Here is a 14,277-nt window from a genome sequence, read left to right on the forward strand (position 1 = left end):
CAAAAATGCTCGGTTCGTATTTGATTCGGTTTTTGACTACACTATTCGTATTCGATTCGGCAGTAAAGCTAGACTATTGATACTCTATTCGGTTTTGAAAAAGCACTGTTGGCGCACCCCTACTAAAACGATATCTTCGAACGCTGCTCACTTTCAGTCTGTTACGTTGAACAATAACTAAATAGTGTCGCTGCACGCACTTTTTGTCACGGAAAGAATATTAACATTTTCTACGTCATAAAAATACGTGAATTACCTAATTAAAATTGATTTATTAAGCATTCCAGCCACGCAAGGTGATAAATGTGTAATGTGGGAAAGCCAGCCTAAACAGTGTTCAGATGCGTGTTTTTCAATTTCAGAATCTCAAACCCGAATATCGTTGCGACATTTTAGAAACCTTGACAGCTTTCGATGTGCACAGCCTTCAATTTTGCAACATAATCATGCGCCATAATTAAAAAAGTGAAATTTATATTCCTGCGTTAGTTTTGTAAATATTTTAATTGCCATTTAACCCGCAAAAATGTCCGTGTTACTGCACAATCCCCTAAACAGGTCAGCCCGCCGCGTATTTCACGGCCTTTGAAAAAGAAAACCCTGTACGAAATGATTCGTAACGCCCGGTATATGAACTACGCATTTGCAAAAGCGTGCATTAATTGCGAGAACTCTGCACCTGAGCCTTCTATTCGTTCAAAATAATCAAAAGCAATCTATAGCCCTACGCCATTTATTTATTTCTTTATTTATTTATTTCAATATACTGCAGCCCTTATATGGCCCAAGCAGGAGCGGCATACCAGGTGGCAATCACACATACACACACAAAAATACAATACACACCACAATTCGGCGAGAAGAAAGAAATCATAATAGTAATAGTAATTATACAAAATTGAACAGCCTAACAAATAAAAAAATAGACAATTAATACAACACACAGCACAATTCGGCATGAACAAAGGAAACATAATAATAATGATGATGATGATGATGATGATAATAATAATAATAATAATAATAATAATAATAATAATAATAATAATAATAATAATAATAATAATAATAATAATAATAATAATAATAATAATAATAATAATAATAATTCATTTATATTGATTTCGTTTTTTCAGTACATTGACTTGCATGAACTCCGAGCATGATGCCATGAATTCTTGAGCCATATGTAGGCCGGCCGTAAATAAGACATCGCAGCTTGTTTCTCATAACTAAAGAATTTTATTCCTCGCCCCGTCTGGGTGGTGCAGTGGTTACGGCGCTCGGCTACTGTTCCTAAGGGCGTGGGATCAAATCCCGGGCGCGGCCGCTTTTCGATGGAGGCGAGAAGCAAGGCGGCCGTGTACTGTGCGATGTCAGTGCACGTTAAAGAACCCCAGGTGGTCGAAATCTCTGGAGCCCAACACTACGGCGTCCCTCATAGCCTGAGTCGGTTTGGGACGTTAAAGCCCACAAACCAACTTTTTTTTTTTCGCTTCACACTGTATCACTGATACATCGCTTTAAAAAAAAGAAAAAGAAAAGAAGAAAGACTACGGTGCCCAGTTTATCACGCTCTGGGAGTTGTTCGTCGTCATCTATAGGGAGAGACAAACCATGTAACGAGTAGCAAGGCATTTTCGATGTGCGAGCCAGTGAGGAACAGATAACGAAGCCCCAGTAAAATTCGCGCAATCTTGTGTTCTGCGCATGTGCGACAGTATAATAATGCTTTAACCATACTTTAACTTCTGGTTCTCGCCTCCGTGCTCGTCTGCAACAGTGGCTCGAGACGACCACTCAGTGAGGCCTAAACCGGCGCAACCGAAACGGCGGGTTTTAACCTGCTCTTACCAGTTCGCACAGATAGTCACGCATTTTCGCACATGCGCAGAACGAGAGATCACGTGACGGCAGATTTCTAGTATTAACAACTCTTCCACTCAGCCGTCGTCACAGTGGGACGTCACATGCCACGTGATGGCGAATGACAAATAAAACACACACCAGGGTGACAGCATACGGCCGCTTACACGATTGGAACCCATGGCCCCATGGCGAAGCTCGTAGAGCAGCTTCCCTGTCCGCTGAATTAGGTAACTAAGACATCGCAACAGCCTGACATCGCGCATTTTAAACTGCCACTTTCTCACTCTGTGCACCGATGACATCACAAACTTCCATTTGCGCGCAAGTCGGTCGCAGAGCAAGACATCGCAGACATTTGAACGTATACAAGCCACAATTTTAGCGCGGGGCCGCATCCGTGTAGGCAGCCGTGCCGCGCTGCAGGTGCTAACCACCCTTCGGTCTGGAATATGTCGTTGCAAGCATAAAGAGGAAAGCCTGCCGCTTACCCTCCCAGCTTGGGTCCGGAGCGTTCTACTACCCCACACATGTCAGCGGAAATGCAACGCGCGTAACGCTGGTTACTGCACTAAGCTGCTAAGCGTAGCTCAGTTGTTACCATCCAGGTCGCATTTTTTACATCTTGATATCTCACGTCATTGAAAGGCAATCCACTTGCCTAAACTTAAATCATGTTAGGTTTAATGGTTTCTTTAAGTCGGCGACAGGAAGACTTTTATGTGGGTCTGTAGTTTGTGGCCCACAATGCCAGGAACAGAGCACGACTCTGGTCATGCGACTGAGGTCAGCAAGGCTCGCGTGGACACTGTAGTGGGTGCCCCCATCATGTGAAAAGTGTGAGCTGGCGTTTTGATAATTGTGGCACGCTAGGAATTGTAAATTGCGGCCTTTGATGTCGCGAAGCGCACAATGGCTATGAGGGACGCCGCATAGAAGGGCTCTGCATTAACTGATACCGCCTTTTGGTTCTTTACCTGGCTGTAACGTCGAACAGCATGCGAGCGTTTTGGTAATTCGCCTCCATAAAAATGTGCCTGTCCTCCTTTCTTCTTCAGTATTTATGGCTTTAAATACAGCTCTATTGATAGTTTTTGCATTTACTTTATGTTTGGGTCCATTCACTGCTACGAGGCGCTCTTCTCAATAAAAGCAGGGAAGTCAAAACAGTGGGCGACACCGGACAAAAAACAGCAACCTCGCCATTCAAGCTGAGCTTCATGATGCTTGCTTCACAAGCAGGGCAGCATATTTGCTTCACGGCGTTTTGCATATGCATGTCGGGCCATTCCCGCGCCGCACGAGAGAGTATTTTATATGTTTTTTCGCGACAGTGTACGTACTTCGTAGTTTGCATTTTCTACACTCTGCATTTATTCGAGGAATTCTTGAAGCATTGGTTGGTTGGTTTGGTTTGTGGGGTTTAACGTCCCAAAGCGACTCAGGCTATGAGAGACGCCGTAGTGGAGGACTCCGGAAATTTCGGCCACCTGAGTTTCTTAAACGTGCACTGACATCGCACAGCACACGGGCGCCTAGCTCTTCGCCTCCAGCGAAAAGCGGCCGCCGAGGCCGGGATTCGATCCCGCGTCCTTGGGAACAGTAGTCGAGCGCCGTAACCACTGCGCCACCCCGGCGGGGCGAAGCGTTGAAACTGAGAGGTGCAAATCGAAGCCCATTACCCTCACAAGACACAAACCCGACAACTCGCCAACCATCCACACAGCTATAGCTGGAGTGGACGCAAAGTAGTCAGAATGTCTGAGACCGCGAAATGTTTTCGGTGAGGTGCTACGGCGGCAAGCATCTTCAGCGAATATCTCACTGCCGACGCCATATGTCTACGACGTATACTCTTCTGGCCTCTTAAAGGCTCCGCTCTTATTCTTTACCCGTACAGCTCTTGAAACTGTATTTCATCGGTCTCTTCCGCGCTGGTATACAACCAGCTCTACAGATCGATCACCCAGATCGCTCAGCGGAATAGGCTCCTGCTTCCAACTCACAGCGTCGGAATCCAACGACACCTCGAACCGCTTTGAGCATCTCGTTTTTATGCGTTATTTTTTTTCTTTCTACGCTTACCAGCCTATTAACTCGGTGAATAAATAGGTGCAAAATGCTATCTCTATCTCGAAGTCGCTTAATTCAAACTTTTGACTTATTCGCATTCACGTTCTGGGCCCGTTCGCATCAATCGGATTACAAAGATTCCGCTTAATACTAACTCCCATAAATTCGAACAAATTTTCGCTCCCCTTCGAGTTTTAACCATCGAAAGTAGACTATTTATTAAGCAATAACACTTCCTCGGACCTTCTCAGACTTAATCGGCGTCTATATTACAGATATCATTAAGTTTGCAGCACAGAGCTCCGGGAAGTACGCGTAACATACCGATAACTTCCCCCGATAAGTTCGGCGAGAGAGTAACTCTCGGCTTTCAGAGAAAGGATCCCATAAGTGCATTTTGTGCTGCACGTTCAATACAAACATGAACCACTTCGCATTATGAGCTCATTTACAGAAGGTATTGCTGCGAGGACTGAAGACAAAACAATAACACATTAGCGCTTTAACAGTGTTTTTTTTTTTTTTTTCATAAGCATGCATCCTTATTAGAGGCGGCAAATTTTTGAGAATGTGTGGTACAAACTAATCAGTTGGAAAAAAGCTATATTTGCTATTCATGTTTTCAAATGTTTCAATGCGTAACTACAGCCAGGCAAAAGTCACTAGCTATGCAGACTATAAAGAATCTGTGAAGTCGTGCCTTTCTCCGCACGGAATATCTGTCCTAAAAATGAAACGCTGCACAAAATGGCATCGCTTTGACGAACTCCCTTCGAGCCACTTGGGAACCCAATGTAACGTAGCCCGTTTCGGGGAAGGATGTCTTCGCACAAGCTCTCGTATAATAAGCAACCATACCAATAAAGAAGTGCTTCTGCGGGAAGGTTTTGCCAACATTCGCTTAAACTTCCCGATGTCGTCGTATGCTCGCTTTGCTAACGGCGCGGCTTTCCATTTACAGAGAAGCGCGTTGTAGAGCACGCAACCATCGATGCGCCACCCACTATGTACGACAAAGCGGCAAGAAGCGACAGCAGCCAGTTACTGAAACGGCTGAAACGGGAAATGTCTCGTTTTCGTGCTCGCTGTGGCCGAGCCGAGAGCATTACCGAGTGAGCGCCCGCGTCGTAACGACCCTGGCACGCACACTCGGGCGCCCTTGCAGCAGGTCGCGGAAGACATACTGTCCATCCATTCCGACGGCCCAGATATAGCGAGTGTACGCACCAGACGTTGCTGTGCTCGTCGGTGAAGATGCGCAGCAGGAATCGTGTCTCGCAGTTGGGTGCACTGGTGCATGGCAGCACGATGTAGTCGCCTGCGGGCAACGTGAAGAAGGTGACCGTCTCGCGCGTTGTGGTGTGCACCGTCACGTCCAGGGGCCGGTGCGTTGCCACGAATTGCGTTGTCAGCCGCGTCAGGTTCGCCGGGATCTGCGGAAAGAAAGAGAGAGCCATCTGATAACACGAATCAGGTAAAATAGTTCCTATGCAGCCGCATTACAAGTAGACACAGCCGGACATGCCAACGGCGCTCTTGCAGACTTCCGGTAAGCAATATTGGATGGCGAAGTTTAAAAGGCGGAGTGCGTTCATCTAATACGCCCCTTCGCTATGTTCAACGACAGCATTCATACAAGTCAAGGCTACACAGCCAGAAGTAAACGAAACAGTATTCCAGACTCGTATTTTACAATGATTCTTTTCATTTGGTGTGACGTAAACCGTGAAAGAAGCAGGAAACAGCCAGCCACTGACTGGCGTGCATGTCTAGTAGTGATGCCGCAGCTAGCCGCCTTATCCAGTCTGGCAGAGGCACACAGAGCATGTTGTGTCAAACCGACACACCCGACGCCCAGTTCCTCTGCGGACGCTGTAGTCCGTTTCGCAAGCTGTCTACGGCTCTACGAAAGGTCATGGTAACCTGGGCCAACCAAGATGGCGCGTATAACATTATTGTGCCCCTGGCGCTCGTGGGCTGCGCGATTTTAATGCATGTTAAAATCCTCCAGGTGGTGGAAATTTCCGGTGACTTTGGGACGTGAAACTTCTCAAACCAGGCCAAACCATGATTGTGTTCCTACCACTTTCTTACGCAATGGTCGGCAGGCGCGGAGAAACGCAATAAGGTATATTGTACGTCATACCGATCGGTCAAAGTCTGCGCAGGAACACAGTAAGGTAGTGTACGCCAAAGTCGCCCTCATCTCAGTGTCGTAAACAGCTTGTAAAACGGAGTACAAATTAGCGCCCAAAACTTGGTCAGACAAAATGCACCGTCGTTGCTCCGCTATTAGTGGACGTTGACGCCCGTTCGCCAACGCGACCTGGAAATTGTCCTGTCAGTACCAGAGTGACGCATTTTCTCACAACCTATATCGCTGGGAGAAGCGATATGGCAGAGAACCAAATGGATGAAAATGAAATGGATCGTTAGAAAATTCGTCCCCTTTTACCGAAATCCGGACTGGGATGGAAATGAAAAATGGAGAGCCTCCTCAGCTCGAGAAAAGTGTATCGAGGAACGAACTTGCAGAGTTAGCCAGTATGAGAACGCCATACCAAGTGTGTTCGTGAAGCGAAGCCGGCTATTAATTTTTAAAAGGTTTTCGAATATATGAAGGCGCCTTCTGGCCACCCTAATACCAGTGTTGGCGTGCATCAGAAGAAAATGTCAGTAATGTTAACTAGTGAGCTAGTTAATCAACTGAAATGAGTCCACTTTCTAACTATTACAGTTAGGCACCTGATTTCAATCAGAGATCTGTATCCAGCCACTAGTGATAGCCACACAAGCCTTTAGAAAGTTCTACGAAAACGTGACTTCTCCCAGAGCTGCGGCTCAATAACTATGACTACCTCGAACTGAATGACGCGTGAGGGATTACGTTGCATCAGCATCGAACGTAACATTCAGAACCCTTCCAAGTGAACTGACTCGTAGTGGTTTCGCAATGACTAGAATTGAAGGACTGGCATCATTTTGGGGCCGAAAGGGCGCTAATACAGTTAGTGGAAATAAAAACTTATGGTCTCATGATGACTATTACCCGTTCCCGAGGCAAGTGCATGTGCGCCCTCGTTTTTAGACTGTCTTGAGTACGGATGGAAACTGATGACAACGGCGGCATCCAAAACACAACACGACAGACTGGAAGTTTAAAGTGTGGGACGTTAAGCTACGGCAACGGAGCAGTGGTCTAATGCTGCGGCTAAAGGAAACCTAATGGGTTCGCCATGCCACGGATCTGAATCTCGCTCGGGACCTCAGATTATTTGATTTATTCAGTGTTTTTAACTTTATAACGTCACCTGACCGTGGACGTCATCAGTGTCTCGTGCAATCAACGAATTTAATGACATCAAGCGGCCTTGTGACGTCGTCATTATCGACTAGTCAACCAAGTTTATGACTAACCACGCCGGGTCTCGGCCAGTCAGCAGATTTGACGGCAGTGTGCTGGCTACGTTAGTGAAGGTTAAAGAATCCTATAGGTGGACACAACATCGGTCTGACGTTACCGCTACACAGAATTCCTCTGAAATTAGGAACGCTCCTATGTTAAACATTTTCTTGCTACCTAAACAAAAAGCTTGTCGCCAGAGCCACCACTGAAACACCAAGCACCTGATTCCGTTTGCAGTTGTGTTTGGTCCGCGCAGTAACAGAGAACGCCGCAGACTATGGGCCATTGTTTACAACTCTGCTTCCTCCTTTTCAGTTGTATCTTAGTATAGGCGGTCTGAATTAATCCGGAGCTGTACACTGCAAATACTATTTTTATTTTCATCCCTCTCTATCAGGGCACGGTTGAGGTGTCCATTACGAGTGAGTACATTTCCTCGTAAGCAATTCTGTCCGCGGCAAGCAGACTCGGGATAACGGCGCCGCCTGTTTATGCGAGGTGGAGCGGCTCGGGCGAACCGGACACCGAGTGCATTTTGTTCGCAAGACACAGCTCCGTCAGCCATACAACCCGGCTCACGTGTCACTCGGTGCAAGGGATAATGGTGCCGCATGTGCTACAGAAAAGAAGTGTGCACTCCTAAAGCGTTTCGGCAATTAACGGCGAGCCAGTTCGCGTGATCTCATAAGAGGACTTAGCTAGCCGCGCCGCATACCGCGCCAAAGCCTCTCATTCGTGACGTTGGCGCTGCGCATACGAGCAGCGCGGACACGCTGGGCGTTCAGTGGACCCGGCACCGGAACGCGATCTGTGCCGGCACGCATGGCGCGATGGAGCGCGGCGAAAGCCTGCATAGCGTGGCACGCCATCGCCTCTCCATGTCCGGTCTCGGCGTTTGCGTGCGCGACAGGCGTTTACGACGTGACGGCCCGCGGCTCAAGGTTACGTGCACGTGACGCGCTCCGAACGGGATGGGTTTCCCTTTGCGCTGAAGGTTAGGTCACGCTATAGTCACGCGAATCTGCGTCGTTTTCCCCCACCATGAACCTCATTGCGAGGAGAAAAGTAAATGCCTTGTTGTCGACGGATGTGCGTGAGTGTCTTCCGCGGTGAAAGGAGAGGTTCGAAGGGGTGCGGAGTAATTCGCTGTTGCGTGGCTCATAACTGACAAGAATGTTAAACGTTGTTGTTCTTCCTATATATCAGTCTGTTCTTCTCATGTGAAATTCGTTACGAAGTTTCCTTATTTCACGCGAAATGACAGGGCGCCTTGATTTCGGAACTATGTGTTATATCGTGTTTAAATCATTACTGTACCACACTTCTAAAGTTACCGTATTGTGGTGGCACTATTCATTCATTCATTCATTCATTCATTCATTCATTCATTCATTCAATGCAATGCGTATCAATACATTATTGCCGAGTTTGAGAGGATTATGACATTTCGTCATACTGCACGCGTAGAGCAGGAAACCTTAGTCCCCGAAATGGCGATAACTAGAGCCTGAAAGCTGCGTTTGTGCGAGTAGCTCGTTGTGCGGTAGATTTAGTATCGACATGGAAAGATAAATGGCATGCAAAACTAGTATCAGTGAGGTCGCATTGGGAGCGTTGCTAACCTTCGAAGCGGTCATTGAAAATACGCCGAACCGAGTTGTGCGACTAAGGCCTCGTGTTAGCCGCACTTTAAGGGAAATCCCCCACCATTGACTATAGTTCAATTGAAGGAAATAGTTATTTCCCCAGTATTTAGCCGATTCAACAATCATTGCCCATTCGACCTATTTTCATAATACGGCAAGGATTGATAAATCGTTTATGTTATGCAACACAGCGGAGTGTTGTAAATGTTTTTCTTTTATAAACGACGCACCGAGAAGCATGACCAATAATAGCTAATGAGGCATCTTGGGCTAGAAATGCCGTTGTAACCTCGTTGGAGCCGTCGCTATCTGATGGCTGGCCACTTTACGTAGCGCACATTCCTTTCCTCTTGATGTGCCCATTTAAAGTAGGCTAAACTGGGCAAGGCGGGCAGAGAGAGGCGGCTTAGACACATTATCAGTTTGCTTAAGCAACACCTATACGTTTGAAGCAATTGTACGAGACTACATAGATGTGTGAACAGAACGGCAGCCTGTACGAGAAGAATGAGCAACATAAATCGTTTTGAAATCAAAAAAAAAAGAAAGGAGAGAACGTGGCCCGTGTGTCATGCGCAAGCGCAAAGCTCATAGTTATTTCGATATTGGGTATGCGTGTCATACCCTGCGGAGGCCGCCGACTTGGTCTCCCAAGTACACAATTTCGGCTTTTCTCGCGCTTCTTCGTTCGCCACAAACTAGTGGTTCAAGACGCCTCTGCTTCACCTAATTTTAGTTCGATCGCAAGTTTCGAAAGCTGGGATGTTAATTTTTCAAGACAGCATACCATTTCAAAGTTAGTAGGCCTAATCGTTACGTCTGCTTGGATCGCTACGGGAATATCAATACGAACTAGCCAACGACCGAAGTGGTTAGTGAGTGAGTGAGTGAGTGAGTGAGTGAGTGAGTGAGTGAGTGAGTGAGTGAGTGAGTGAGTGAGTGAGTGAGTGAGTGAGTGAGTGAGTGAGTGAGTGAGTGAGAGTGAGTGAGTGAGTGAGTGAGTGAGTGAGTGAGTGAGTGAGTGAGTGAGTGAGTGAGTGAGTGAGTGAGTGAGTGAGTGAGTGAGTGAGTGAGTGAGTGAGTGAGTGAGTGAGGATTCTGCGCCGGTGTGGAATTCTGTATATATGAGACTGCTGCCATTTCCGACAGCCCTTTGTTATGTGATATAGTATTGGTCTGTCCCCGCACCAAGGTATATGTTTGAGTGGATGCTATTAAGAATAAAGAAGTTTGGAAAGGTTGCCTCCAGCGGGCTGTCTGCTCCCTGCGTAGTCTTAGTAGGGAAGGGGGCGCTTTCTGGTGCCCTTGAGGGGCTCTAGTATGTCGCCGTACGCTTGCGATACCTAATCGGTTTTGACTTCGTCGCGTCGGCGATTTCGTTTCCGAAGAATCCGGGGTGCGCTGGAGCCCATTTAATAGGATGTCTGCCGGAGCTGGTGCCTCAATCTTTGCTTCGGCATTTGGATAGCTTTCCTGCTAAAGCCGCCGCTCATGTATTTACTGTGGCGTGCGTGCACAACAAGATTGCCTATTGTGCTTGTCCCTTCTAAAGCGACGACCCGTCGTCGCCACCGGGAAACAGCGCTACAAAGAGCCGGGCCTTAGTTAGACGCCACGCCAATGTGTCCGACTGCCTAGTTTTGAGAATTAAGACGCAGGCGGCAAAGATCGGAAGTTCCTGAGAAACACCTCATTTCCCAGGATCGCCGACGACGTGAAGTTGCCAAAAGGCGTAATCGACGACGGGCCAACAGCGAAGTTAGGAAAGGCGGTTCAACCGACTGCACACAGTTGGGCCAGCGGCCTTGAGGCAGGAACCCTACGTGAATCCCAGGCCTGACTCAATGGTACGGCTGGGCGAGGACGTTTGCGGCGTAACAATTGGCCGCAGTATTGCACAGCATCGAGCGTGAAGGGATGATCCGACTAGCTTCGAAAAGATCAAGTCCCGACTTGGAATTAGCTGCAGTGGCTCTTTAAGACGTTTAGGGCGTTGTTTCGACAACCGACGAGTACCCTGTCTGCTGCGACATAGTAGCCTTGGACTTGCTTCGGGTCCGACGGACAAAACCCGATTCCGCTTATATGCATGATAAAGACGACGTCGCCTCTCCGGCCTACGGCATCTCCGACGCCCAAGACCTGAGCCACCGCCCGCGATCGCGAGGCAGCGCCGACACTGACAAGATGGTGAGCGGTCTGTCTACCCCAATCAGGCAACCATCTTCGTAGAATAAATTCTTTTAATTAAACGGCCGGTTGTGAATAATGATTCGTTCTTTCCTCACCTCAGCACGAACCCCGGTTTGGCAACTTAATCGGTTGCAATTTGTGACCCCAGATTAGGGATGTCACATTACGACATACTGTCTGCGAGGCTGAGATTACTGTCAAGGATCTGAGCCATCCGTTGTCGTCATCGACTGTGATAGCGATGACAACCTCCTCGGCTTTAGTCGCAGTACAGTTGCTGAGGACGGCACTGGAAAGCTCCTGGTAAGTACAGTCGATGACTGCTGTCACCGTCGGAGTATGGTTCGGGTAACTGGCCAAGTACGTCTACGTAGGTGTATTTTGGATTTCTGGCACAAAGTTCAGTGGTGCATTCCCGTGCCTTTCTCGACTTGGTGGAGTTGTGGATACATGTGCCGCGGGATGGGTGAGGCTGTGCATGTCGCATCGCAGGTGATCAGGGACGTCAACGGTCTCCTTTATCTTGCAGATCCCACTCTTATGCCCGAGCCTGGAGGATTAGGCGCCTTCTGCAGACGTCTGCATAAGGCATTCTTTATGGTTCAAATATTGGGCTTCCTTGTGCACAGCGAAGGAAGTGAATACGGCCAGGGGATTCATTTGACCACGGAGGTGCACGCTTTCAATAAAATGATGCTCAATAGGTCGTTTTTTCCCTTCGAGGAGTTCTTGAATGGGAGGAGCTCGTGAAGCTCGTACTAATTCGAGAATGCTTGCTTTTTTAGTTCCCGTCTTCGACTGCCGACGCGGCATATCACGCGCCACTTTGGCTGTTTTGATTGATAGGAGCCTGATGGTGTGCTCTGTTCGACGGTTTGATTTCAGCCGCACTCCCAGAACTCTTAATTTAAGGCGTTCACTTCTGGTATTGTCCTATCCCCCAGGTCAAGGTCCAGGTGTGGTGTGTTGTATCGGAGTTGATGGATGCGTATCACCTCCGACGTTTCTATGGAGCAAAAAAAAAGGTCCGCACAATAGTTCGTACTGGATGGCAAGGTTGGTGCTGCTCGTAGCTGGTCGATCTTCCCTCCTAGTCCAGAGCGGGATATCGTTGGTGTTACGAGCAAGCCTAATGCCATCAATACTGCCGAGCCCCTGTGGTTGGCAGCCATCGGCTATATTGAACACAAGGGGCGATATGACAGTGCCTTTGAAGGTCGCCTATACCCTCTTCGTTCCAGTGTGATTTGTTAGAAAGGCTTTGAAGTAGGCTTGGATGCGTTTGCCACTGCCTAAGTAGCTTAGTCCACTAAGGACGGCGTCATTGCTCACACTAAGAAAAGCTGCCCTAAAGTTTATACCTAAGACAAAAAATTCTAGAGGGCACTTTGGACCACGAAAGTGCGATGAGGCGAAATTCATTATAGCACGCTGGATCAGCCCTCCACTACGGCGCTTCTATCTCCATCTCTTTTTTCACTCCCACCTTACTCCCTTTCTTTACGGCGTTATACATGCTGCGTCCGCGGAGAATTGTGACAGATACTGCGCCTTTTCTATCCTGTGAATCAATTTCAAACACCGCTGATGCCTGCTGTACTAACGCCTCCCAGACATCTGGGTCTGCTTCTGTTTGCTGTGTGTTGCGGCGTTCGAGGAAGCGGCAAATGAAAGGCGGCGCACGGACGCCTGGATCGGACGCCCGGCGGGGTCAGCTTCGTATATGCATGAATCGCCTGGTGACGTCGTGACCTGTCGTGACGGTACATCGCGCGCCCCTTGTCGAACACAACCAGCATTTCATTGAGCGCATTAAAGTTCACCGGCGTTCTATAATTCGTTTACAGGGAAGGAAAGGCGCAGTATCTGCCACTCGCAGGATTCCGCTATCATCCTCAGGTAGACAAGGGGAATTATGAACAGCCTTTCACGATCCGGGGCGTGGCGCAATTGGTAAAGCGCTAGGCTGGAGATCCAGTATTCTCGAATATTTAGGTACTGTGCGCAAGATTTACTCCATCAGTAGTGGAGAGTTCATGCGTGGATGGCCCTGTACGGAATCCGAACATTGTCTGGGGCATCAAATCAGAATCCCGGAGCCAGATTTGGATGATTAATGTTTTTAGTTGGTCGAGACAAAATGTTAAAGAAATGAGCCGTATAGCTGTCTCCCCCAGCTTTGAAACCACCACTTTCTCAGTGTTCTTCCACTCTGTGAAAACTGAGCCGGTTTCTTACGCTCGTTCCTACGCTCGACTTGTTTCGGCCACAGGTTTCGGATGGTCGCGTTTCCCATGCGGTCCTCGCCCTGTGCCGTGTTCTTGGCGGGCGTAGACCTCCTCTTTGATGTGGAGTGGTCTAGCTTGGCATTTTCGGACCCATGTTATTCGGCTTGGCTCACTGTACGGATAAAGGTATCTATGTGGCGTTCTTCAAACCTGGTTAGTACAGTGGCATCACCACATTGGTAGGTCTCGGTGATGCAGTTGATGGTCGTGTTATTTTGCGCCTTGGATTTGGTAGCATCTATCATGTGGCACAGTGAAGCTCATGTTTTCCAAGCGCTAAGAGCACTCTGCGATGAGTTGCAGAGCTGCTTCCAATTCCGTAGGGCCAAAGTTTGCGCGTATACCGTTCTGCTTACATTGTGAGGTGCGCAATATGTATTGTGACTTCCTCTTGTATTTCTGCCTTTTCCACCGTTTGTTCAAACTACACCACTGGGAAGCCCGACGTGGTGAAATGGGGAAGTTACCTTGTTACAAAGACGAACTGGAGCGGCGGCGGTGGCGGCGCGCGCTTCATTCCAGCCGCTAGATATAGCTTTTACTGCCAATGTTTCAAGCATGAAATGCTTTTAGTGCCCGTTGCGGATCGACGCAAGGAGAACACGGCGCCAAACCGAAGGACAATACAAATTTGAAACTAACTGAAGCGGGGTCTCCCCCTGGGGCCTACGTACAGCCCCCGTCAAAAATATACGGCCCAAAGGGTTCGCTTCTCAGCGACCCTATTCTATTAGAAGGAAAAGGACCTCGTGTCTTCAATCCTCCAAACCTTTGAAGTGCCAAATGTTTAGGAAGCTTAAAATAA

At 48.1% G+C, this 14,277-nt stretch overlaps 1 protein-coding gene across 3 annotated transcripts in view; it reads right to left on the bottom strand.

The window, feature by feature from the left end:
* Positions 1-14,277, bottom strand: part of LOC146204672 (calpain-9-like) — a 119,944-nt gene that overhangs the window by 19,057 nt on the left and 86,610 nt on the right. For all 3 annotated transcript variants that reach the window (XM_084589381.1, XM_084589380.1, XM_084589379.1), the window contains exon 10: positions 5,167-5,372. In XM_084589381.1, coding sequence (XP_084445507.1) covers positions 5,167-5,372 — 206 coding nt within the window. The remainder of the gene's footprint in view (positions 1-5,166; positions 5,373-14,277) is intronic.

Source organism: Amblyomma maculatum, chromosome 1 (genome assembly GCF_055883805.1).
Source record: "Amblyomma maculatum isolate TAMU_Amacu chromosome 1, ASM5588380v1, whole genome shotgun sequence".
Taxonomy (NCBI): domain Eukaryota; kingdom Metazoa; phylum Arthropoda; class Arachnida; order Ixodida; family Ixodidae; genus Amblyomma; species Amblyomma maculatum.